This window comes from Podarcis tiliguerta, assembly GCF_965153285.1.
Source record: "Podarcis tiliguerta genome assembly, chromosome: 1".
Classification (NCBI taxonomy): domain Eukaryota; kingdom Metazoa; phylum Chordata; class Lepidosauria; order Squamata; family Lacertidae; genus Podarcis; species Podarcis tiliguerta.
This window is the reverse complement of record NC_139534.1, coordinates 19,785,097-19,808,687: the sequence shown is the minus strand read 5'-3', so window position 1 is coordinate 19,808,687 and position 23,591 is coordinate 19,785,097. Positions and strand designations below refer to the sequence as shown.

General features: G+C 43.2%; 1 protein-coding gene across 8 annotated transcripts in view; it reads right to left on the bottom strand.

The window, feature by feature from the left end:
• UBR3 (ubiquitin protein ligase E3 component n-recognin 3) overlaps positions 1 to 23,591 on the bottom strand; it is a 94,116-nt gene that overhangs the window by 39,540 nt on the left and 30,985 nt on the right. For 2 of the 8 annotated variants that reach the window (XM_083405192.1, XM_083405190.1), the window contains exons 16-25: positions 23,411 to 23,544; positions 22,583 to 22,681; positions 19,365 to 19,499; positions 17,212 to 17,308; positions 14,699 to 14,840; positions 13,910 to 14,014; positions 12,044 to 12,217; positions 11,814 to 11,846; positions 9,295 to 9,755; positions 4,195 to 4,283 (exon numbers count right to left, since the gene is read on the bottom strand). In XM_083405192.1, coding sequence (XP_083261318.1) covers positions 4,195 to 4,283; positions 9,295 to 9,755; positions 11,814 to 11,846; positions 12,044 to 12,217; positions 13,910 to 14,014; positions 14,699 to 14,840; positions 17,212 to 17,308; positions 19,365 to 19,499; positions 22,583 to 22,681; positions 23,411 to 23,544 — 1,469 coding nt within the window. Of the gene's footprint in view, positions 1 to 4,194; positions 4,284 to 9,294; positions 9,756 to 11,813; positions 11,847 to 12,043; positions 12,218 to 13,909; positions 14,015 to 14,698; positions 14,841 to 17,211; positions 17,309 to 19,364; positions 19,507 to 22,582; positions 22,682 to 23,410; positions 23,545 to 23,591 lie in introns of all 8 variants that reach the window. The other 6 variants (XM_083405191.1, XM_083405193.1, XM_083405197.1 and 3 more) reach the window with 3 other exon arrangements.

Below are 23,591 nucleotides of genomic sequence, written 5' to 3'. Positions count from 1 at the left end.
GGAGTGAGACAACCCACCGGCCATAAACTGATGTAATCAGATAAATTATAGGTGGGTTGTTCTGCCCACCTGTCAAAGTCCCTTGCAAGGTGCTTCTGAAGCTGGTTGCCAGGAACCACAGCACAAGGGCTTTGCCAGCTCTATGGTGAGCAAAACCCCAAGCATTGGGCTGGCAAAACTGCTTTCTGCAGAGATTGGCTGCACATTCAAGTCCCTGACGGGGAATTCCATTATCACAGGCAAGGAGAAAAGTGTAACCTTGGTCACAGGGAAGATGCTGTTTTCCTTTAGTTTCTTAATGGCAATCCTGCCAAAATCTAGGGGGGAAACCAGGGAGCAGGAAGAAAAAGAAGCATATTGTCTTTGACACTTAAGATTATTGTTTTTGACACTATATGCACTTTTACCACCACCCAGTGGCAATTGGAAGAACAACAGATGAAATGAATACAGTAGTTTTCATGTTTAAAAACCAATTCATTTCTATATTAATTTCTCTAGTTATGCACTATAGAAGTGATCCCTGAAAGTATAGTCTTTCCATATTAATTTCTCTCAGGGAAGCTAGACATTATGTAAATAGGAAATAGGAAAACAACATTTCTCCTGTATGTTTTCAACCTATAAAGGAATTCAGGTCACCGTTTCCAAAGATAAAAGAGAATCCATTAGGAAAGCTTTCCTAATAAATCACTTTTAAAAAAGCTTTTTAATGGCTTGGAAATATAATGGCAAGTATTTTCAATTGAGTATTGAATATAAAAACATTCAAATGTTAAGGCTTGCTGTGATAAGAGAAGTCAACCACACTATACAAACCAATCGTCAATCTACAGAATCATAGGATATATCTCTGTATAGAAAACAATTCATTATTTTTTTTAACCATTACATCTGGTTACCCCTCCAGCCACAGGCTGCACAGCCATGCAGAAGGAACATCCTGCACTGAGTAGTCCTGTACTCTGACAGATTATTAAAATGTGTGTTTCAACTTTTCCTGCTAAAATCAATAGGATTTGAATATGCAATGTTTCAATTACTAACTGCATAACAGCAGGACCAAAGCAACAATAAGGAAGTCACCTCTGTTGTTCAGTATAGGAAAGGAGAAAACATCTTCAATAATATGACTGATTTATTAGGCAATTGCTATAGCTGCATAAAACTGATTAAATCAACCACTTAACTAAAGATAGCATATCTTGTTAAAGTGTCCTTATTGCTGTAGCGCATGAAAACAGCACACGGTGAGATACTTTAGATTTTGGCACAAAATCCGTGTGCTGTTTAATAACAGTTTAAAAAAAAAAAGTTTTCCAAACCAGATTTCAAAGCCACTGCAGTACCGGCCTAAATTAAGAACTTGAATATATTACTTTAAATATAGCAAATGCATAGTTCATAGTTATGCAGTTACATCATACAGGCTGGAGAACATTACATGTAGGTCTAGCTAAAAGGCTACAGCAGTTCAAGAACAGTATGTGCAAGCGTTATTATTAATTAGAATTAGTGGAATCATGCTCACAGCTTTATCATAAGAGAAGGGGAAATTCTCAATGGTTCAGAAATAGCCATTATTTTCCATTATGACCTTTAAAACGGCCTCGGTCCAGTATACCTGAAGGAGCGTCTCTACTGCCAACGTTCAACCTGGACACTGAGGTCCAGCGCCGAGGGCCTTCTGGCAGTTTCCTCACTGTGATAAGTGAGGTTACAGGGAACCAGGCAGAGGGCCTTCTCGGTAGTGGCGCCCGCCCTGTGGAACACCTTCCCATCAGATGTCAAAGAAATAAACAACTATCTGACGTTTAGAAGACATCTGAAGGCAGCCCTGTTTAGGGAAGCTTTTAATGACTGGTGTTTTAATGTATTTTTAATCTTTTGTTGGAAGCCGCCCAGAGAGGCTGGGGAAACCCAGCCAGATGGGTGGGGTATAAATAATAAGTTGTTATTATTAGTAGTAGTAGTAGTAGCAGCAGCAGCAGCAGTAGTAGCAGCAGCAGCAGTAGTGGGTCATATTGAGATTACCTAGGCATTTGTAAGCAACTTGGAAAATAAATGTATACCAGGCTTCCTCAAGCTTGGCCCTCCCGATGTTTTTGGCCTACAACTCCCATGATCCCTAGCTAGCAGGACCAGTGGTCAGGGATGCTGGGAATTGTAGTCTCAAAACATCTGGAGGGCCGAGGTGGAGGAAGCCTGATGTATCCTATTACCACTACACTAGGGCAATTGCAATTGCTACCACTAGCCACAACTGGTTTTTTAACCAGCTAATAGTAGATTACTGTGAATAAAGGAACTGGGGATAAAAGGTATGGTTGGTACTCCTAATTGCCCATAGACAGCTTTCAACAATGTCAAATGTATAAATCTTTAAAAACAAAACAGAGCAAAACCCTCAAATCAAATATCAAGTAGCACTAGGTTACTGAAATTATCTTGATCCATGAGAATAATGCATAACTTGACACTAAATATTGTATGTCTCTGCAACGCCTTAGCTTAAGCACTGGAAACCCCACATGCTAAGTGTGGTTTTTACAATCTGTTAACTGGAAGCAACATTGCACTTGCAAAGCACTGTGTGTCAAGGTGGTCTCCAAGCACGGAAGCAACTCTCAGAATGTTAATATATTTTGCCCTAACACAGCATGTGTATTCCCAGATGACGAGTAGAAGCTAATCTATTGTCGTATAAAATCCAGAAGGAGAGGTGCTGGGAAAACCTGTGTCACCTTGCTATTAAAATGAGTATGTACCTTCCCTACCTGCAACTCCTGAACGATGGGGGTGGAGACACTCCTTCAGGTATACTGGGCCAAGGCCGTTTAGGGCTTGAAAGGTCAGCACCAACACTTTGAATTGTGCCCGGAAATGTACCATCCACCAATACTGCCCACCAAAGTACTCACATCCTGCCCTTTAATGATTTCTTGGGGTGGCTTACGAAATGCTCAATCAAGCGATGTGGGAAGTATCTCCAGAATGGACTGGCAAATCAACCCTAGATGGCAAAGTCTGGCTAGAGGAAGTGGAAATGATACAAAGCTTGACTGGGCAGTGCTTGATCAAAAAGCCACTTCCTGAACTCCCTTGCTTAGCTAGAACCCAATCTCCCACCTCTCTTTTTTGAGAAGTGGTTTGGGTAGTAGCCCTGAAGCTTCAGACACACTCTGTGTGGATAGGGTGTTGTTAACTCCTGTGTTTCTGACGGATGCTTAGGAGAGATCAGAGAAAACGGTATCCTGTCAGTCCTACAAAATCATCTAGCCATATTTGGTAGTAGTGATGGTATGGAAGTGAGAGCTGGACCACAAAGAAGGCTGATCGCCGAAGAATTGATGCTTTTGAATTGTGGTGCTAGAGGGGACTCTTGAGAGTCCCATGGACTGCAAGAAGATCAAACCTCTCCATTCTGAAGGAAATCAGCCCTGAGTGCTCACTGGAAGGACAGATCCTGAAGCTGAGGCTCCAATACTTTGGCAACCTCATGAGAAGAGAAGACTCCCTGGAAAAGACCCTGATGTTGGGAAAGATGGAGGGCACAAGGAGAAGGGGACGACAGAGGACGAGATGGTTGGACAGTGTTCTCGAAGCTACCAGCATGAGTTTGACCAAACTGTGGGAGGCAGTGGAAGACAGGAGTGCCTGGCGTGCTCTGGTCCATGGGGTCACGAAGAGTCGGACAAGACTAAACAACAACATCCCGAGTGCTAATAATATAACTGAGGTCCCTGCCAGGTATTTGTGGAGCTATCCTTCAGGAGTTCCATTCACTCTTGGTAGGAACACTGGGAGATGGCATTTGCCCATCATCTCCCCAGAACCTTCAGTGATCTTGGGGGGCTCCTTTTACCCTCCCCTACCATTTCAACCCCATGCACAAAGCTGCTGGGCAAGTTTATATGCAGGATTTGAATAGATTTGAGTGGAGGGCCATCACTACAGTTATGTGGCTAAACCAGAAGACTGAGCCACTTCTTTTATGGCAACATCAAGAACTTTCCTTGAGGGTTCTACGATGAACTCTAGTGGGGAAGCTGTTTCTCGCTCTCTTCAGTCTAAATATCCTGTTTCTTATCATTAAATGTGCCCTAGGAAACAATACTGCTTTAGCCTCTTTTGCAAAGATCTTGAGACCTGGGGAAAAAAACACATTAAGAAAAATGGAGAATAAAACCTTACCAACATCCATGGCGGTTTCCATAAAGCTTTTCTGCCTTGATGCAAATTCAGCCAACAACTTTTGTTGCCTCTCCCTGGCCTTCTGTCGCCTAGGTGAAAAAGAAGAATTGGCAATTGTGAACAAATGCCAAGACAGCTCAATTCATAAGCTCTGTTTCTAGGTTGGCAGAGTACAAGAAGATCTTAAACGTTACATAAAACCTGAAACTATCATTTTAGCCTGATGTTATTGCATGTCAATCTCCCAAGACCCCAAAGCTTTAATGACCAAATGTACCAGAAGCCCTTGATGTATGTTTCCCTTCTACCTCTTCCTTCTCTTCTTAGTTGAACTCCAGAGAAGTCTAAGACAGGAGCAGAACATGCTCCACCCACACTGCAGAGAGGGCTTTATTGACCACACTTTATTCATTGATTAAAATATATCCTCCATCCAAGCATTTCAGAGTGGGTAAAGGTAAAGGTACCCCTGCCCATACGGGCCAGTCTTGACAGACTCTAGGGTTGTGCACCCATCTCACTCAAAGAGGCCGGGGGCCAGCGCTGTCCGAAGACACTTCCGGGTCACGTGGCCAGCGTGACATCGCTGCTCTGGTGAGCCAGAGCCGCACACGGAAACGCCGTTTACCTTCCCGCTAGTAAGCGGTCCCTATTTATCTACTTGCACCCGAGAGTGCTTTCGAACTGCTAGGTTGGCAGGCGCTGGGACCGAACAGCGGGAGCGCACCCCGCCACGGGGATTCGAACCGCCGACCTCACGATCGGCAAGCCCTAGGCGCTGAGGCTTTTACCCACAGCGCCACCCGCGTCCCTTCAGAGTGGGACACAGTAGTAATTAAAACAACAACTCCCAACTGCAGATCAGGAATGGATGCACAATGAAACAGTAAAGAATCTTTAAAACAAGCAATGGCCATTACAAATGGCTAAATAACCCGGTTTTAGCCTGACACACACACACACACAAAAAAGAAGATTGGTGCCAGAGTGGAGGACATTCTGCAAGTAGGGCACCACTACAGAGGAGACCCTCTCCCACATAACGGCATGTTGTGTAACACATCAAGACAGTATGCTAAGGAGCTTTGGTCTTCCCTGGAAAATCTCAATGCTTGGTCAAGACAGGGTGGAGAGAAGTGTGATTGCAGGTATTGAGGTCTGAAGTTGTCCAGGGCTTTATAGATCTCTTGTGAAAAGATGTGGCGGATTATTATTATTATTATTATCAATTAAATTTGTATACCGCCTTCTGTCCATAGATCTCGTGGTTCACAACATAAAAATACAAGATTTTTTTTTAAAAAAAACAAACATTCACAGCAGGATGAAATATATGCAGAAAATGAATGTTGATATTATTAGGAACCTGACTAAGTTAAAATGCTGGGGTTTTGCACAACCAAAAACCATGCTTTTACTGTCTCAGAGAAGGATTTGAGCTTCCCTAAAAACTCTAGAGAAACAGCACAAAAGCCTACAGAAAACGTAATTACACAGCTAGTGGAATTTTTAACTTGACAGCACAAACCTCTTGTCAAGAACAAATCTGAATTCTTCTGCCCTAGATACAATGCTTTTTTGCCATTATCCTGTCACAATAATGGACTAATTAGCTGCCGATATACACAAAGGACATGGCACCAAAGATTTTTCATAGCTTTAACAAGCGAGTAAATCCTCTCATCCAAATTGTGGCTTTCGATGAGAGAAATATACACAAGCAAGTTTTTATTCCCATTTTCAAAAAATTATGTAACTTATGCAGTTAACCTTCTAGATCTTCAAGGATACCAAAGATTTAGCTTATGCAATTTAAAATCCCCGTCACATCGTCACCATCACTTATTATAGGACAAGTGCAACTGAGTACCCAGTTAAGCACAATTTAGTCCCATTTAAGGAGGGTGTATCAAGAACATGAGGCAGCTTTCATAATACTGAGCCCCACCGCAGCCCCCTGGGAATTCCTCTCAGCGCATGCTATGCCTTTGCTAAACAGGCTAACTGTAAATAGAGACCCTTAATAAGGAGGCCATAGCAAACTGACAAATTCAGTACAGCTCGGTGATTTTCTACCATGGCCCAGGGGGCTCCGCACCGTGATTGAAAAAATATTGCAAAGCAGCGCTGCTGAATTCTTCTTTAGCTCCATGCCTTAGTTTCTATGGCAACGACTTATGTGGGTGATGTCAAGTTTGTCTTTGCAGGACGAAGAAACCAGAAAATAGGTCATCATTGACTGCTCACAGCCTGCTCCGTCTTCATTATGGCAAACTGGACTCTGTATTCCTACCGACTTCCTTCCACACACTGAGGTCACACAAAACAGCTTAATTGCCTGCGGAGATTCATCTTCGTTTTGGATTTACACAAAAGCATATGTACGCAGCTCCCGGCTCCCCTCCCCGTCCTCTCCTGTCAAGGCTTTTTGCAAGCATCATTTCCTCTACTTCCAGGAGTGAGCTATTGCCGTATGTAGCTAAAACAGCTGCATGACCTATACAAACGTATGAAAAGGATCTGCAGAACTGAGGGAGCCCCAAGGTTTGTGCAAGTGCTAAAGGGGGGGGGGGGCAAACCCTAAATATCAACAGCAAAAAATGTTGCAGTGCGAGGAGTGCTCCTTGTTCCGGGTTCCAGACACTCAGTTCCATATCCCCTCCTCCCCAAAACAGTCCTTCAGCGTTCTGTAGCCACTAGGCACACTCAATCCTCATTAGGCCAATTTGGATTCTTAATTAATTGCCCACCCTTCACCTTAAGGTTGCAGGGTGAATTACGACAATTAAAACACAATATTTGGGGGGGGGGGGGAATTAAGCAATTTGAAATCACGGAGATAAGGCGATTTCTAAAAAAATATACATTTCACGGCAGCTCCCACGCTTTCCCAATATTTAAGAGTCTGCGGAGAGGAATGGCAGCACAAAACGGATCGTCCGGTTAAGAGACGACCGTTTTGGGCTATTTTGGACCTGTAGGGGAAGCGCTAGGGCTACGCGCACCTCTGAAAAAGCCCCACGGAAGAGTGGGGTCTCGAGGAGACAGGCCGAACGGGGAGTAACTCGCCCCAGCTTCCCTGTTACCTTGCCGCTGCGTTAACAATGAGTTTTTTTTTGGGGGGGGACAAGAAGCGGCTTGAGGCCGTTCAACAGGGAGGGGGGAAACTAGAAAATGAATGATAAGTGGTGATATTGAATGTTATGAGAAAAGAGAATCAAAAAATATTTTGAAAAATATATATTTAAGAGTCACACAGTATGTTTGCGGCATGGAGTAGCTGCAGTATAACTCTGTACAAATACAGTGGTGCCTTGCAAGACGAAAAAAATCCATTCCGCGAGTCTCTTCGTCTAGCGGTTTTTTCGTCTTGCGAAGCAACCCCATTAGCGGATTAGCGCTATTAGCGGTTTAGAGGCTATTAAAGGCTTAAGGGATTAGCGGATTAGCTGCTAAAAGGCTATTAGCAGCTTAGTGCCTTAGATAAAGGGGGTGGGGAGCGGGGAAAAAATCGCAAGAATCGCAAGACAAGCCTATAGAAGCAAGCCTATAGAGAAATTCGTCCTGCGAAGCGCATTGAAAAACGGAAAACCCTTTCGTCTAGCAGGTTTTCTGTCTTGCGAGGCATTCGTCTTGCGGGGCACCACTGTACAATCAATCAATCAAACCACCATGAGCATTGTTTTCAGAAGCCCCATGGCAGACAGGAGTGGGGAGGGGAGTGGAGGAGTTTTCCACATACCACCATTGCCCCAAATGGTCACAGAGAATCAATGCTGGTTTGGGGAGGAACTGCCAGCATACATCCTTCCACTTGCCCCATGACTTTTGATGTTCTCTCCTCTGAAAAGAGGGACATGGGTGGCGCTGTGGTCTAAACCACTAAGCCTAGGGCTTGCCGATCAGAAGGTCGGTAGTTTGAATCCCCGTGATGGGGTGAGCTCCCGTTGCTCGGTCCCTGTTCCTGCCAACCTAGCAGTTCAAAAGCATGTCAAAGTGCAAGTAGATAAATAGGTACCGCGGGAAGGTAAACGGCGTTTCCGTGCGCTGCTCTGGTTTGCCAGAAGCGGCTTAGTCATGCTGGCCACATGACTTGGAAAAACTGCCTGTGGACAAACATCGGATCCCTCGGCCAGTAAAGCGAGATGGGCGCCGCAACCCCAGAGTTGTTCGTGACTGAACTTAACTGTCAGGGGTCCTTTACCTTTACCTCCGCAAAGAAATACTGCAATGGCTCCCAAGCAACTTGGTGATTTGATGATCAGGTGGAGTGAGAAGCAGCATGAAAGGTGTGGAGGGAGGGGCCTGGCCCCCATTTCACCACACACTGGGGGTGGGGATCCCCAAAAAGAGTCAGGATGACACGCAGTCTTGCCTGCTCAGGTTATTCTATCAGGTAACTGCTAGCGCAGGAATGTTCAAACGAACACAACAGTATAGGTCGCAATGTGACTCTTATGAAAGCTCATGTCTGGGTATCACACTAAGCACACACTGCCAATAAGGTTTAGAGGAGAAAAATGTGTTTTATAGCAATACAAATACAGTGGTACCTTGGTTTGCAAACAGTCTGGTTTTGGATTACAAACACGTCAAACCCGTAAGTGTGTGTCCTGGTTTGCAAACTTTTTTTTGGCTTACAACCCACTTTTTTTGGATTACAAACAAATTTGTTTTGGAGGCCCCATTGCCGAAAGCGCGCCTTGGCTTACAACCTGTTTTGGTTTGCAAACAGACCTCCGGAATGGATTACGGTTGTAAACCAAGGTACTCCGGTAGAATCAATGCATGCATGCAGACGCCCTTAGAACTGCAGCCCTGTTAAGACAGTGGAGGGCAGATTATGACAACATTTTCCCTCTTGAGACATGGGTACAAGGGGAAAGGAAATGCAGCAATCACCCATTTCCCTAGCTCCTCCTGCCAGTCAGTTTTCTTCCAGCATCAACAGTAGTTGGCAATAGTCAAGTCTACTGCCAACCAGAGCCCTGAATTCATAAAGGTCTCAGATGAAGAATTAGAAGCCTGTTAACACAGAATACTGTCAAACTTCCTAATCGGTTCAAACACTGAAATAACCCCGCCGCCACCACCAATTACCTTTCTTCTTTGTCCAGAATTTTCTTCTCTGCTGGACTAATCTTTTTGGGTGGTACAGGTGGAGTCACTTTTCTACATATTTCTTCAATGATACGTTTGTTCAATCTGCTTTGAAGCGCAGCTTTCAATAAAATCCTTTCCACCGCAGTCATTCCATCCCCATGTAAGTACTTAGGGTTTTCGCACTGAATTAACGTTTCCATGTCATCCAGCCAGGGTGGGTAATAAGAGTTCTGCTTTCCTGACAGTTTATGGTGAAGCTTCACTAGCAAAGACAATATGCTTTCCTTGATTTCCAAGATAGCTGTTGTCAGCTGGGGAGTTGCACCTGGAGCAGACCACTTCATTGAAGTCTTGGGTCGAACAGCCTGATTGGCTTCAGTAGTATTCCGATTGATGATTTCCTGAAACTTCTTTCTGCGCTCTGCAACCAGACTGAACACTTGTGCTGTTCCTGAATTCTTAAGGGGAAATAATAAGAAAAGGCCATTAGATATAGTAATCGGTAAGTATGAAAACTACAAGCTAAACTAAAATTACGTTTAAAATAATTTCGATTTGTTACTTAGCTGTTTAAAACAAAAACTGCCACACCTTAAACGTACATTCGCATTTAAAATATACTTCACAATCTCCCAAGGCTGGTGCACACATACAACTCCCAAATGCTTAACGAAGTAGTGCAATTAAAAGCAGGCCACAGGATCATCTGCCTCTCCCCAGCATTCCCTTCTGAAGAAACCATACCGCCCCCCGCCGAACTTACCCACAATTAAGTACAGTCGTACCTTGGTTTTTGAACAGCTTAGTTCTTGAACGTTTTGGCTCCCAAACGCCGAAAACCAGAAGTGACTGTTCTGGTTCGTGAACTATTTTTGGAAGCCAAGTGTCCGATGGGGCTTCTGATTGGCTGCAGGAGCTTCCTGCAGCCAATCAGAAGCCGCGCTTTGGTTTCCAAACGTTTTGGCAGAGGCATGGACTAGGATTAAGCCACAATACTGAGTTTTGATACAACAAATCACAGTTAACACAAGCCAACGTAAAACCATAATTTCAGGCAGTGGTTTGTTGACCTCACACAAACCATAATTAGTTGGCTTGGGTGGGTTAAAGCTGAACAAGCTATGGTTTAGGGTTGTATCCAAACCCAAATATGATCAGCAGTTAAGTGTAACCAAGGTTCTCTCAGATTTCCAGTCTTGGTTAGCCTTAATCATAACCAAATGTAGTTGCAGATGTTAAGTTCAGTCATGGTTAAGGGCAGCAGAGGAAGGACTGGGGAAATTAGCACTTCTAAAGGCAAGGGAAAAGTAATCCCACAGCCTGCTCCAAACTGCTTAACACTTTTGAACATTCCCAATATGTATGCAGTAAAACAAAACCACCCCCACCCACCAATACACAAAGTTTACAGCTAAAAAACTTTATGATTAAAAAGGCTCCAGTCCCTTTTCAAAAGTTTGGAATACCACTGTGTACGTTTTACTATGAGAATTGTTATAAATTTGAGATATGTATGTAGGAAAAAAGAGCACGTTGCATTATTTAAAGAGGGACTAGGGGGTGTTATCGGCTCTGCAGGTGGGTCAAAAAAACCATGTGCGTTTTACAGCTGCAATTTTTGTTAAAATTTGTTCTATACCACAGGGGTGGCCAACTCCCAAGAGACTGCGATCTACTCACAGTTAAAAACTGGCAGTGATCTACCCCCTTTTGGGGGATTCAGGTCAAAGTTAGGGGAGCCAGAGTTGTTCAGCTTCTTTGGGGGGAGCCAATGATCTACCAGTGATCTACTGCAGACGTCCAGTGATCTACCGGTAGATCACGATCTACCTGTTGGACATACCTGCTATACCAGGAAAAATGTGATTATTTTACAGAGTTGCTGCTCTGTCCTTAAAAAATAACTGTGACGCTTGCCTTCCATTAAGCATTTTCCTTTTAGCATAGCCTTGCTGCTAATGAAATATGTAGTAGTGTATCCTTGATTTACTATAAGAAAATGAGCCACGGCTCTGTTCTTCACCATCCCTCCACCCGAAAAGGTGGCAACCCCATTATGAATTGGCTATAAATCATTCAAACAAGTTAATCATGTGTTCACAAAGATGAATCAACTAACCATTTATCATTTCAAGTAATTTCTAACAAGATTGAGGGCCAGGCTTATTGAAAATGGGAAGCTAAAGAGCAGCAGCATTATTAAATGTTAGCAAGAACCGCAGCAGAAATTCACACACGCTCAAAGCAGACAGTATTTATTCCAACAGGCTAGCAATTCTCCCCCCCCCCCTTTTTTAAAAAAGGTTATCTCCAGCAGATGGCACAATTAATTTGGAACCAAAAAGGATTGCCATATTCTAGGCCAATGCACTTTTTTTTAACACAATTGTTAGAAATATGCAATGGCTGCTATTTCTTAATAACATTCCTGAAAAGACTGTGGAATTGCAGGGAAGTTAGGGTCAGCACAGCTAAAGCCATCTTGCCATTAGAACGCAAGATACACAGAATTCTACCTCTCTCTGAAGTCCTTTAGGCCGCCTGGGATTCTGGGAAGTTGGAGGGAAAAGGATGGCATTAAAATACCCTAAGAAATGTGATTATTACATACCAGGTCTTGAAGTATCAAATATGGACAGCTATAAGTTCAGCAAAGTTTAAGACAACCACATAAAGGCAAAAGGCCTTGAGGTCAGCATTGACTTATGAGATCCTGAATAATAAATCTGCAAGATCTCATCCTTACCTGAGAAGCTGCTGAGCCATCGGCGCTCGTACTTGCAGGTGGTTCTCTTTTCACCTCTGGGGCCGTCTCTGGGACTCTGACACGCACGTAATTAATGAAGTGGCGCATGTTAGACACCAAGTTATTCCCTGGGAACCAACTATCGTGGCAGCGCTCTTGTCCTCCCATGGAATCCTGGCACATCAAAAACAAAGCAGGCCATCAGCACCAGATGTGGTCAGTGCAACCCATCCAATCCGCACATGGAGGAAAATTATTCCTGAATAACTGGGGCTGCCACCTTAGTATTTACAGAGCACTTTAAGTGTTTGGGGGAAATACTCCCGAAATACTAAGGTGGGAGTACTATGCAATGTTACGCGCCATATACATTCTCCCAATATTACTATTTATTGAATTTCTATACCGCCTATACCCGGGGGTCTCAGGGCGGTTCACATAATAAAATCAAGATATAAAACCACAAAATACATAATAAAAATAAAAACAACAACCCAATAGTACCGTCCACCACAAAAAACCACATTTCAAAAAGGGCATAGGATGTAAATCAAATTAACCAATGGCCTGGTTAAAAAGGAACGCTTTTGCCTGGCGCCTAAAGGTGTATAATGAAGGCGCCAGGTGAACTTCCCTGGGGAGAGCATTCCACGGACGGGGAGCGGCTGCAGAGAAGGCCCTGTTCTCGTGTTACTATGATAGCCTTGTGAAGTATTGCTATCCCTGTATGGCACCTGGTGAGCTGAGGCTGTTTAGCTTGTCTAAAGCCACCTGGTGGGCTCATGACTGCGTTGGGATTTTCAGGCTCTGAGCTCACTGCACTAGACGTCTTTGAGTTACTCCTAGGGGCCAACTTCCACCCACAATGAACAGCCCACCATTAAAATAAGGCTCTGAAATGATAGTGGATTAGATCCAAAATGTCCTTCCACCAACAGAGGGACTCATTCTGTCTGTGGAAGGGCCTAAGGCAGTCTTCTCCAACCCCGAGTTCCCAGATCAGAGTGTAGTCCATCTGAGGACCCAAGCTTGGAGAAGGATGGTCTGGGGCCTTCTTTAATGAGTTCACTTTTCATGCAAGGAGTTAAGAGGGCAAACATGCAACCCTGTGAGGTAGGTTAGGCTGAGAGTGAGTAGCTGCCCCATGGTCACCCCGTGAGCTTCATGGCTGAGTGGGGATTTGAACCCCGGTACGTGAGTGGCGCTGTGGATTAAACCACAGAGCCTAGGACTTGCTGATCAGAAGGTCGGAGGTTCGAATCCCCGTGACGGGGTGAGCTCCCATTGCTCGGTCCCTGCTCCTGCCAACCTAGCAGTTCGAAAGCACGTCAAAGTGCAAGTAGATAAATAGGTACCGCTCTGGCGGGAAGGTAAACGGCATTTCCGTGTGCTGCTCTGGTTCGCCAGAAGTGGCTTAGTCATGCTGGCCACATGACCCGGAAGCTGTATGCCGGTTCCCTCGGCCAATAAAGCGAGATGAGCGCCGCAACCCCAAAGTCGGCCACGACTAGACCTAATGGTCAGGGGTCCCTTTACCTTTACACCCAGGGCCAAAGGCAGCACTCTAACCACTACATCATGCTAACAGAGGCGCCAACTGCAGGAAAGGGGCAATTTTCAGTAATGTCCCCCTCCTCCTACAGTCCACAGTGCCACCTCCCATGCTCTTCTGTAGGGTCCCCTAGCCCACCCAAGTAACTTTCCAGGGGACACAGGAGGGAGGGAGGAAGGAAAATTGCGTTAACCCCACCCCTCCATTCCAGTAAAAGTTTGCTGCGAGCAGAGCAAATATATTGTCTATAAAATAAAAATGTAGTTCTAGATACAAGCACAACACCAGAAAGGTACAGAAATGTGAGCACTTACCTCTTCATCAGATTCCTGCTCGGATGAGTTCTCTAGTCCCAACTCAATCAAATATAAAACCATGCAAAGGACATGTTCTGACAGATTCTGATGATCCATTAAGATCTAAAGCAAAAGTAAATGTTACTTTCCTTTTTCCCTTTCAAAATTTTTCCACTTCAGAATTCGGTGGGAGGGGAGGGGAAACAGAAAGAAATAATATATAGCTACATCAGTTCCACATGATTCAGTATTCAGTACAGGAAAACCTCTCAGAATGACAGCTGTTAACGATTTACCAAGAGAAAAATGGTGGTCACAATTCACAAACACACAGCACCACCTCCCCAAGCACAACTAGAAAATGTTTGTGTTGTGGAAATATGCAAGCCTTCATTTTAAGGAACAAATTAAAGAAGTACACAGAGAGAAAGGGAGAGGGAGGGGGAGAGAGAGAGAGGTGAGCCCAAGATGAGGTTTCAAAAATTCTAGTCTGGCCACCTAATTTAGCTTGAGCCTGTATAGCTGAGAAAATGTGCAGAATGTTTCAGGACAGGAGCAAAACAAGAGGGCTTTGTGGCACTATTAACAATAATCTTAACATGTATGCAGTTACGTTCCATTTCTCCTTGGAAAAACAAATTTTAAAAATGGATCAGGGTATTACTTGGCTCAACTTTTTTTTTAAAAAAATCACTGTTTCAAAATTGTACCCGCGGCAAACACCCTCCACAAACCAAAATTATGTGAAGTCTGAAGTAGCTTTGTGTCCCTTGGCTCCCCCTCCCTACTCCAACAATTCAGTAGTACCTTGTAGAGCAGAGTGAATAACACAATGTGTAAAGTTTTGCAGTGCAACAGCCTCATGAGTCCTTTGTAGCTTGGGTGTAAATGTGTCCGTTTCTTGTAAGGAGGCCAGGGGTTTCCATGAACTTTCCCACTTTGTTTTAAGCTGTAAGAGAACCAGAAAATAACCTGCTCAAAGTTAATGCTACAGAAGATACAACTGAGAACTGCGATACTCAACGAATGCCCATTTGACTGCATGCGCTTTTCAGCATTTCTCGTAGTAAATGAAAAATTAAAAATGCTTGCACCCAACATTTTGAAAGCCAGGTGCCAATTATAAAATAGGCTCAAATGCATTATGGGTTTTCGCCATAATCCAGGAACAGATTTGAGGGGGCTAGGGAGAGATGGGAAGCAGAAATCCTTGCACTAACAACCTTGGATACAACCTTGGATGCAGGGCTCTGACTCTTCTAATACTAAAGCCAACAGCAAATCAGACAGAATGGGGAAAGCTGAGAATTTGTATTATGATCACAAAAAGAGTGAGGCAATCACCACCTTCATATCTCAACAGAAGTACTAAGTATGTAAAAGGTAAAGGTAAATGTACCCCTGACCATTAGGTCCAGTCGTGACTGACTTTGGGGTTGCAGCGCTCATCTCGCTTTATTGGCCGAGGGAGCCGGCGTACAGCTTCCGGGTCATAGAATCATAGAGTTGGAAGAGACCACAAGGGCCATCGAGTCCAACCCCCTGCCAAGCAGGAAACACCATCAGAGCACTCCTGACATATGGTTGTCAAGCCTCTGCTTAAAGACCTCCAAAGAAGGAGACTCCACCACACTCATTGGCAGCAAATTCCACTGTCGAACAGCTCTTACTGTCAGGAAGTTCTTCCTAATGTTTAGGTGGAATCTTCTTTCTTGTAGTTTGGATCCATTGCTCCGTGTCTGGTCATGTGGCCAGCATGACCAAGCCGCTTCTGGCGAACCAGAGCAGCGCACGGAAATGCCATTTACCTTCCCGCCGGAGCGGTACCTATCTATCTACTTGTGCTTTGACTTGCTTTCAAACTGCTAGGTGGGCAGGAGCTGGGACCAAACAACGGGAACTCACACCGTCGCGGGGATTCGAACTGCCAACCTTCTGATCAGCAAGTCCTAGGCTCTGTGGTTTAGACCACAGCACCATGTACTCGAAAGTAAATCTTGAGTTTTCTGTCTTTTAAGTGTACATATGATTGTGGTCTTAGATTTTACCAGCACGACTGATACTACCCATTCCTCCTTCCACATGGACTCTACACTCCTGTCCTTGTCAGTGTTAACCTAAGTACAGCAAGATAAAGTATGCAACAACAGTGCTACCATGGTAAAAACTAATGGAAGGGGAGGAGAAATTCAAAAGGTTTGCAAGCCAGTTTCTAAGCCTAGGTTTACAATTAAAATTAATACTGGTGCTGATGTTCTGGTGCACCATGGTTAATACCAACAAAGAAAAGTGGCCTGCTTCCAATATCTTAACTCTGATTAAGACGGTTAAGCATAACATCTGTAATGAGCTCAAGTCCAGATGTGCGGGAGGAGGGCAAAATCTTTTCAGGTAACAGGCTGTTCCCATTTTTGCCAGAGTGCGATTCAGCTCAAAGAATTTCTCACAGCTGACAAAAGGAAAGCAGAAACAAGGAAGTGAAGAGACTTGAAAACAAAAATGTTACTTTGTTTTCTGACCAGGTTTTCCCAATGACAAATCATCCTTTTAATAATATGGGTAGTAAACGTAGTTGTACCACACAGATGGGAATGAAGAACAACTACAAATCTCTAGATGGGTAACATTTCCAGTTAGTATATCTAGAACAGTTCTTCACGATGCAAGAATTGGGTAGGAGGGGAGGAGATGGGAGGGAAGGATAAATCCAAAAGGTTGACTTCCAATTTGTTTTTACTTGGCTTCAAGGAACATATTATTCAGTTCACTAAAAATTGAAAAGGTTATGTATTTCTTCAAAATGGCAGGCAATACATCATTTTGACATGCCACTTCACAAAACGAAGGTTTTTTAAAAAAACTTAAAAGGTACACGTTTCACAGAATTGCACCAGTGAAAAGCACAAAATCATACTTGTAAGGACTTCAGCCGTATACCGACCCAAGCCAGCTGAATAATAATTTGTTTCAAGTGAGTGGAATGATTTTGCCCTTGCTAACTACGGCAGCAGATTGAGTATCAATCTACTTTTAAGGATGTACTCAGACAAGTCATAGTATGGAAGGTTTTTGCATTCACACAAACCACGAGCGGTAAGCAAGAAATAAAGCCAGTAACAAAACTGGGCTTACTTCTGTCTTATTTCTCATGGCTTGTTTGAAGCGAACAAACAATTCACAATTAAGAATCACGATTAAGCCACGATTTAAAACAAACTGGCTTTGCATGACATGCCAACGGGTTCACTGCCTAAGAATAAAAGGCACTGTATATTACTATTACATAATATAGTATTCATTTTAGAATACATTCAACTTACAATGCTGTATATCTGTCCATCGCAGATTGCACATCTCTACGGTAAACAGTTCGGAGAATTACCATGACGGGGTCAAACTCCTTATCCCAGACTTCAGCTATTGTTATAGAGATAGAACATGTTTGACATTAAGTTCTGAAATCTATTCAAGATTTTTTTTTTTAAAAGATAAATACAAATTACTTCACACACAAAGAATCACTTACAAACATACCATACCTTCACCTGATCATATAAACATCTGAAAACACTAGACAATGAAATCCAATTAACAACCATTAAAAGCCTGAGTTTATACTGGTGTGCTTGAAAAATACTGAATGATTAAGAACTAAAGTAGCTGACTGATTATTTTGTTTATTCATGTACAGTGGTACCTCAGGTTAAGTACTTAATTTGTTCTGGAGGTCTGTTCTTAACCTGAAACTGTTCTTAACGTGAAGCACCACTTTAGCTAATGGGGCCTCCTGCTGCCGCTGTGCCACCGCTGCGTGATTTTTGTTCTCATCCTGAAGCAAAGTTCTTAACCGGAGGTACTATTTCTGGGTTAGCGGAGTCTGTAACCTGAAGCATATGTAACCTGAAGCGGATGTAACCCAAGGTACCACTGTACTTCAAATAACAACACGAAGAAGAAGGACACATTAATGAGAAGAAACTCATTGTTTTATCCAAAAGGTGTTTCTAAGTGGGCACTACCAAACCACCAAGTGGGACTGTGTTTCTCCAGTTGCCAGGGGCAGGAAAACACTGTCACTCTACAAGAAGCTCTCTTTTACCTCTCCCTTAGAGTATAAAATGCCCATTTGCTTTCTAATCAAGCATGAAAATAACCTAAAACTGAGTCAAACCACTCTCATGCCACAACTGATAAGAAATACAGTGGTACCTCGGGTTACATATGCTTCAGGTTACATATGCTTCAGGTTACAGACTCCGCTAACACAGAAATAGTGCTTCAGGTTAAGAACTTTGCTTCAGGATGAGAACAGAAATCGTGCTCCGGCGGCAGCAGGAGGCCCCATTAGCTAAAGCGGTGCTTCAGGTTAAGAACAGTTTCAGGTTAAGAATGGACCTCCGGAACGAATTAAGTACTTAAGCCGAGGTACGACTGTAATGTAATACACATAACGTATGCACACACAAGACTACTCAATGGACAGTCCACTCCTCAAATCCAATCTTAAGTATGGCCACATTTACGTTGGATCTTGGAGGTGTTCTAGTGCTCAATCTGAAACCCCTTTCGGATAAGAATAATGGTCCCATATCTGGTAGGCACAAGAGCACCATCAAATGGGATGCTCTAAAGCTGGCCCTGAGGTTTATGGTTTAAAACTTTGCTCTAGATACAACTGTTGGTTTGTCTAAAACAAGACAAACCATGAGGGGTCACACATAATGCTAAGCCAAATTGCAACTTAGCACTGGGTAGCATGGCAGCAGCAGGACCGGGCAAGGAGTAGCACAGTCACAATTGTTTTTTCCCTCAGTGCCCACATGTTTGTCTATGTTTAGATAAGGTTTGGCTTAACCTACGTGCATGCTGAACCACAATGAAGGTTTTCAGCAACTAAGTGTTTCAGTTTTGTGCCAACATCCTCAAACACATATCTTTATTATCATTACTCAACATACACAATTACAATGTATCCTGTTCGCCGATCAACTATTTTGGTTCTTGTATATATCATGATAGTGTTCAAAGTGTGACAAACAAACACTTGTTTAAACAGAGGAATTAGGGAAGGGAAAGCAAAAAAGTTGAAAGCATGTAACAACACTGAAATTCTGAAAATTTTTATTAATCCACCAAAATTCACATAATACGCAACTGAAGTCAACTATCTCTAAGCTGTTTACATCTTAGAGATACCCTCCCATCAGATGTCAATGAAATAAACAACTACCTGACTTTTAGAAGACATCTGAAAGCAGCCCTGTTTAGGGAAGTTTTTAATGTTTGATGTTTTATTGTGTTTTTAATATTCTATTGGAAGCTGCCCAGAGTGGCTGGGGAGACCTGGCCAGATGGGCGGGGTATAAATAAATAACAATAGTTAATTTCTAGAGTTGTAATTAATACCAGCTCATTAAGAACCCATACATATATTACAGATTCCCACTAAAACACCCATAAAAACTGAACATACCTTTAGGTGTATACATTCCTTGCTGCATAGAGCCCCCAGGTTCAAACACAGGAGCTTTAAAATCAGCTACAGCTGACAGCATTGATTCAAAGCTTAAGCTTCCAGGAATAATGCCACTTTTCGGATTTGGGTTTTCTGGAATGTGATCCTCGTGTTAAGGTAAACAACAATTGCCCAATTTTTCAACAAAAAGGTGTTCGTTCCCATGAGCGTTGCATATACAGTGGTGCCTCGCAAGACGAAAGGAATCCGTTCCGCGAGTCTCTTCGTCTTGCGGTTTTTTTCGTCTTGCGAAGCAAGCCCATTAGCGGTTTAGCGGCTATTAGCGGCTATTAAAGGCTTAAGGGATTAGCGGATTAGCTGCTAAAAGGCTATTAGCGGCTATTAAAGGCTTAAGGGATTAGCGGATTAGCTGCTAAAAGGCTATTAGCGGCTTAGATCAGCTGATAAGCGGCTTAGATCAGCTGTTAAGCGGCTTAGCGAACAGCTGTTAAGCGGCTTAGGGGCTTGGGGAAAAGGGGGGGGGGACCCAGGAATCGCAAGACATTTTCGTCTTGCGAAGCAAGCCCATAGCAAATTCGTTTTGCGAAGCACCTCCAAAACGGAAAACCCTTTTGTCTAGCGGGTTTTCCGTCTTGCGAGGCATTCGTCTTGCGGGGCACCACTGTATTAACTTTATTCGGGTTGTATCCAATGGTGGCCCTGAACTAGTAAGAAAACACTTCTGCTTCTGCAAGATGGGGCAGCATATTGTTTTTCAACTCTCCCTAGTCACTCTAGCACCCACTCTAGCTGTACTTGAGGGTTGGTTGATCCTCTGCAACAGGATACATATATGGGACACTGTGGAGGCCTGCCAGTGCGCATGTGTGGGGTGGTGGGGATCAGCAGAAATCGCATGCCTTGCCTTGTGTGAGGAGGAGTGTTTTCCGTTACAAAAAGTCACCACTGCATTGTGGGATGTAAAACTGCAGTCAAGTACAGTCATACCTTGGGTTATAGATGCTTTGGATTGCATGATTTCGGGTTGTGCACCGTGCCGAACCCAGAAGTACCGGAATGGGTTACTTCCGGGTTTCGGCGCTTGCGCATGTGCAGAGGCACTAAATAGAGCTTTGCGCATGCGCAGAAGCGCCAAATTGCGACCCCCGCGCGCGCAGACGCGCAGGTTGTGAACGCTGCGAGTTGCGAGCGTGCCTCCCGCACGGATCGCGCTCACAACCCGAGCGTCCACTGCACAACTTTCCTACAGTGGGCATGTTAGGGGATGTTTTGCACCACTCAGGAGAAGACTTCCTGAGCTGGGATAGACTTGAAGAGGGTGTGGTCTGTTGTACTAGCATGGAGGAGAACACGGCCTCCATGTTCTGATCAGTGTGTGTTCTCCATTTTGTATGTTGCTGTGTGTTTGGAGAAGTGTTTGGACTGCTCAGGTGCAGTCACTTGGGACTAACTTCTTAATGGAATAGTTATAGTTGTTATGCAACCTAAGCCTGCCTTCAGGGATATGTCTGTGAACCTGAATGAATCTGTGAGTAAACTACTTTTATATTAACGTTAAATCAGATTTTATTGTTTATTCTTTTTAAGAGGGATTAGACGGGATATTACCAGGAAGGAATCTTTAATAGTAAGACTCAGATGAGTCAGCAACAAACTGATCGCTGTGTAATTTAAAAAGCGGGATGTTTGGAACTCTGCTAGAATATGGAAATTGCTAGCGCAAGTTAGGAAGGATATCATTAAAGAATATATCCTCTCCTGCCTCCCTAATCATCCCCACATGCAAACTTCATCTAGAAATACACAGCCATTTTTTAATAGCTCAGTCGGTAGAGCATGAGACTTTTAATCTCAGGGTTGTGGGTCGATCAAGGTTCCTGCATTGAAGAGGGTTGAATTAGATGACCCTCATAGTCCCTTCCTTCCATGATTCTACAGTGGTACCTTGGTTCTCAAACTTAATCTGTTCGGCTCCCAAAACCGTTCGAAAACCAAGGCGTTGCTTCCAATTGGCTGCAGGAGCTTCCTGTACTCAAGCGGAAGCCGCATCAGACGTTCGGCTTCTGAAAAACGTTTGGAAACCGGAACACGTACTTCCAGTTTTTCGGCAATCGGGAGCCAATTTGTTCGAGAACTAAGGTACCACTGTGTAAGCATGTCTTTTGGTGGGCAGAAGCAACAGGGATTTCTGCAGTTGCTTCACTTCACCAGAAGAGGTCTATATTGCACAATTAAATGGTGTTCGATCCATCATTTGAAGTGTTAATGTTGAAAGTTTTCTTGGAGGCGGCACATAGATTTCAAATACATGTTTGTACAATTCAGACTAAGAGAATGGTTAGATACATAACTAAATGCTTATTCCAGAGGTGCTAGGAAGCTGTAACAAAAAAACCAAAGAATGTCCATCATTCTGAAAAACGACCCCATCACAGCTGCAAAATGTTAATTGGTTTAAGGACACAATTGCATGAATATAGTGGTATTACTAATCCATCTTAATCCACATTACACTAGATTAAGGATATGCACATTGGTAAGAAAAAGAAAGCTGTGCAACGACACTAAAGCCTTGGCTAGTTGTGGTTTTTTTGAAATCTCACCCTTTGGTTGCTAACAGGGGAGGAAGACAGATTTCACATGTTTAAATATGGAAGATTATCTCACCAGAAGGAGAACACTATACTGCACCCTTCTGGGTCTTCGTGTACATTACAGTTTTTTAAAAGACTGAAATTTGGATTTCAAACAAACCAGGTTACACTAGTATTTATTTATTTTTGTCCTGGCATATTGCCCAATTACTCCCTGGAGTGCAAGAACCCAATCTGGGGAAGGCGGTTTAATTCAATGGCAAGGCAAACACAGTTGTAAATCCCAAATCTATCCTTTTGAATCAGAAGGTTGGAAGAAAGGTGATGATTTATATTCCTAGACCAGAGTTAGAAAGACTAGAGTGCTTATGGTGTGTGTGTGTGTGTGTGTAATATATATATATATATATATATATATATGAATGAGATATATATCTCCAGCTCAGTACAACATCAAATTTCATTGCAAGCTCAACATGCAACTTTTCATATGAAAATTATATGCTAATATGGTTTCAAGGCATTCAAAATTGCTTCTAATAGTCTTACTTGTTGTACACCAAAGAGAAGAACAATACATGAATCCTGTTAATTAGTCACAGAAAAAATGCATTTAACAACTTTCCAAGGATATGAGGTCCAGTAGAGAACTATGAGTCCTGTCATTCATGCAGAGCTGAGCGACCATCTCTGCCCGAAGAATCTCATCATCAGTCATTCCTAGGAGAAATTGAAAGGTAAATTAACATAACCATATAATACATACCATAAGATAGGAAGCGGAGGTGGAGTTATTACTACCTAGAAGTGCATTCAGTTTTACAGTAAAAGAGTTTTTTTAAAAATACTATGATTTTAAAAAAAAAAGGGCTGTTAATCCAGAGAGTATCAATAAGAAACAAGGATTTAGAGCAGACACAGGCAAACTCGGCCCTCCAGATGTTTTGGGACTACAACTCCTATCATCCCTGGCCACTGGTCATGTTAGCTAGGGATGATGGGAGTTGTAGTCCCAAAACATCTGGAGGGCCGAGTTTGCCTATGCCTGATTTAGAGCCTTATTAGGGATGGTTGAGGGAACTGGGCATGTATAGCCTAGTAAAGAGGAGATTGAAAAGAGATAGGATAGCCAGCTTCAAATATCTAAAGGTCTCTCACAAGGAGGATCGAGCAAGCTAGGACCCAAACCAATGGATTCAAGTTACAAGAATGGAGACTGACTAAATAAACACAATTTAGTGGGCAACCACAACTTTTGGCTTCCACCAAGAGGGACTAACAAAGGCGAAGGTTCCGAGAAACAATTCAATAACATTAAGAGTTAGCAAGTGCTTTTGGCTGAGGTTTCCATCACCATTCCTACCTAAATACTGGTGCCTGTGACCATTCCTACCCCGACATAGATATTACTGGGAGTAAAGCAGAAAGCAGAAAGCCAATTAATCTTACCCAAGTGTAAACGGAGACTTAAAAGAATGACAAGAAATGTTAAGGCGCCTTCTAACATCGATCTCTCATGCTCTGAATCTAGCACTGTATTCTGATGTTGGGAAGCCATTGTTAAGAGGTCAACCACCTTGAACCTACAGGTGAGGAAAATATGAATTTTAGCAAATCTAGTACGGTTAAT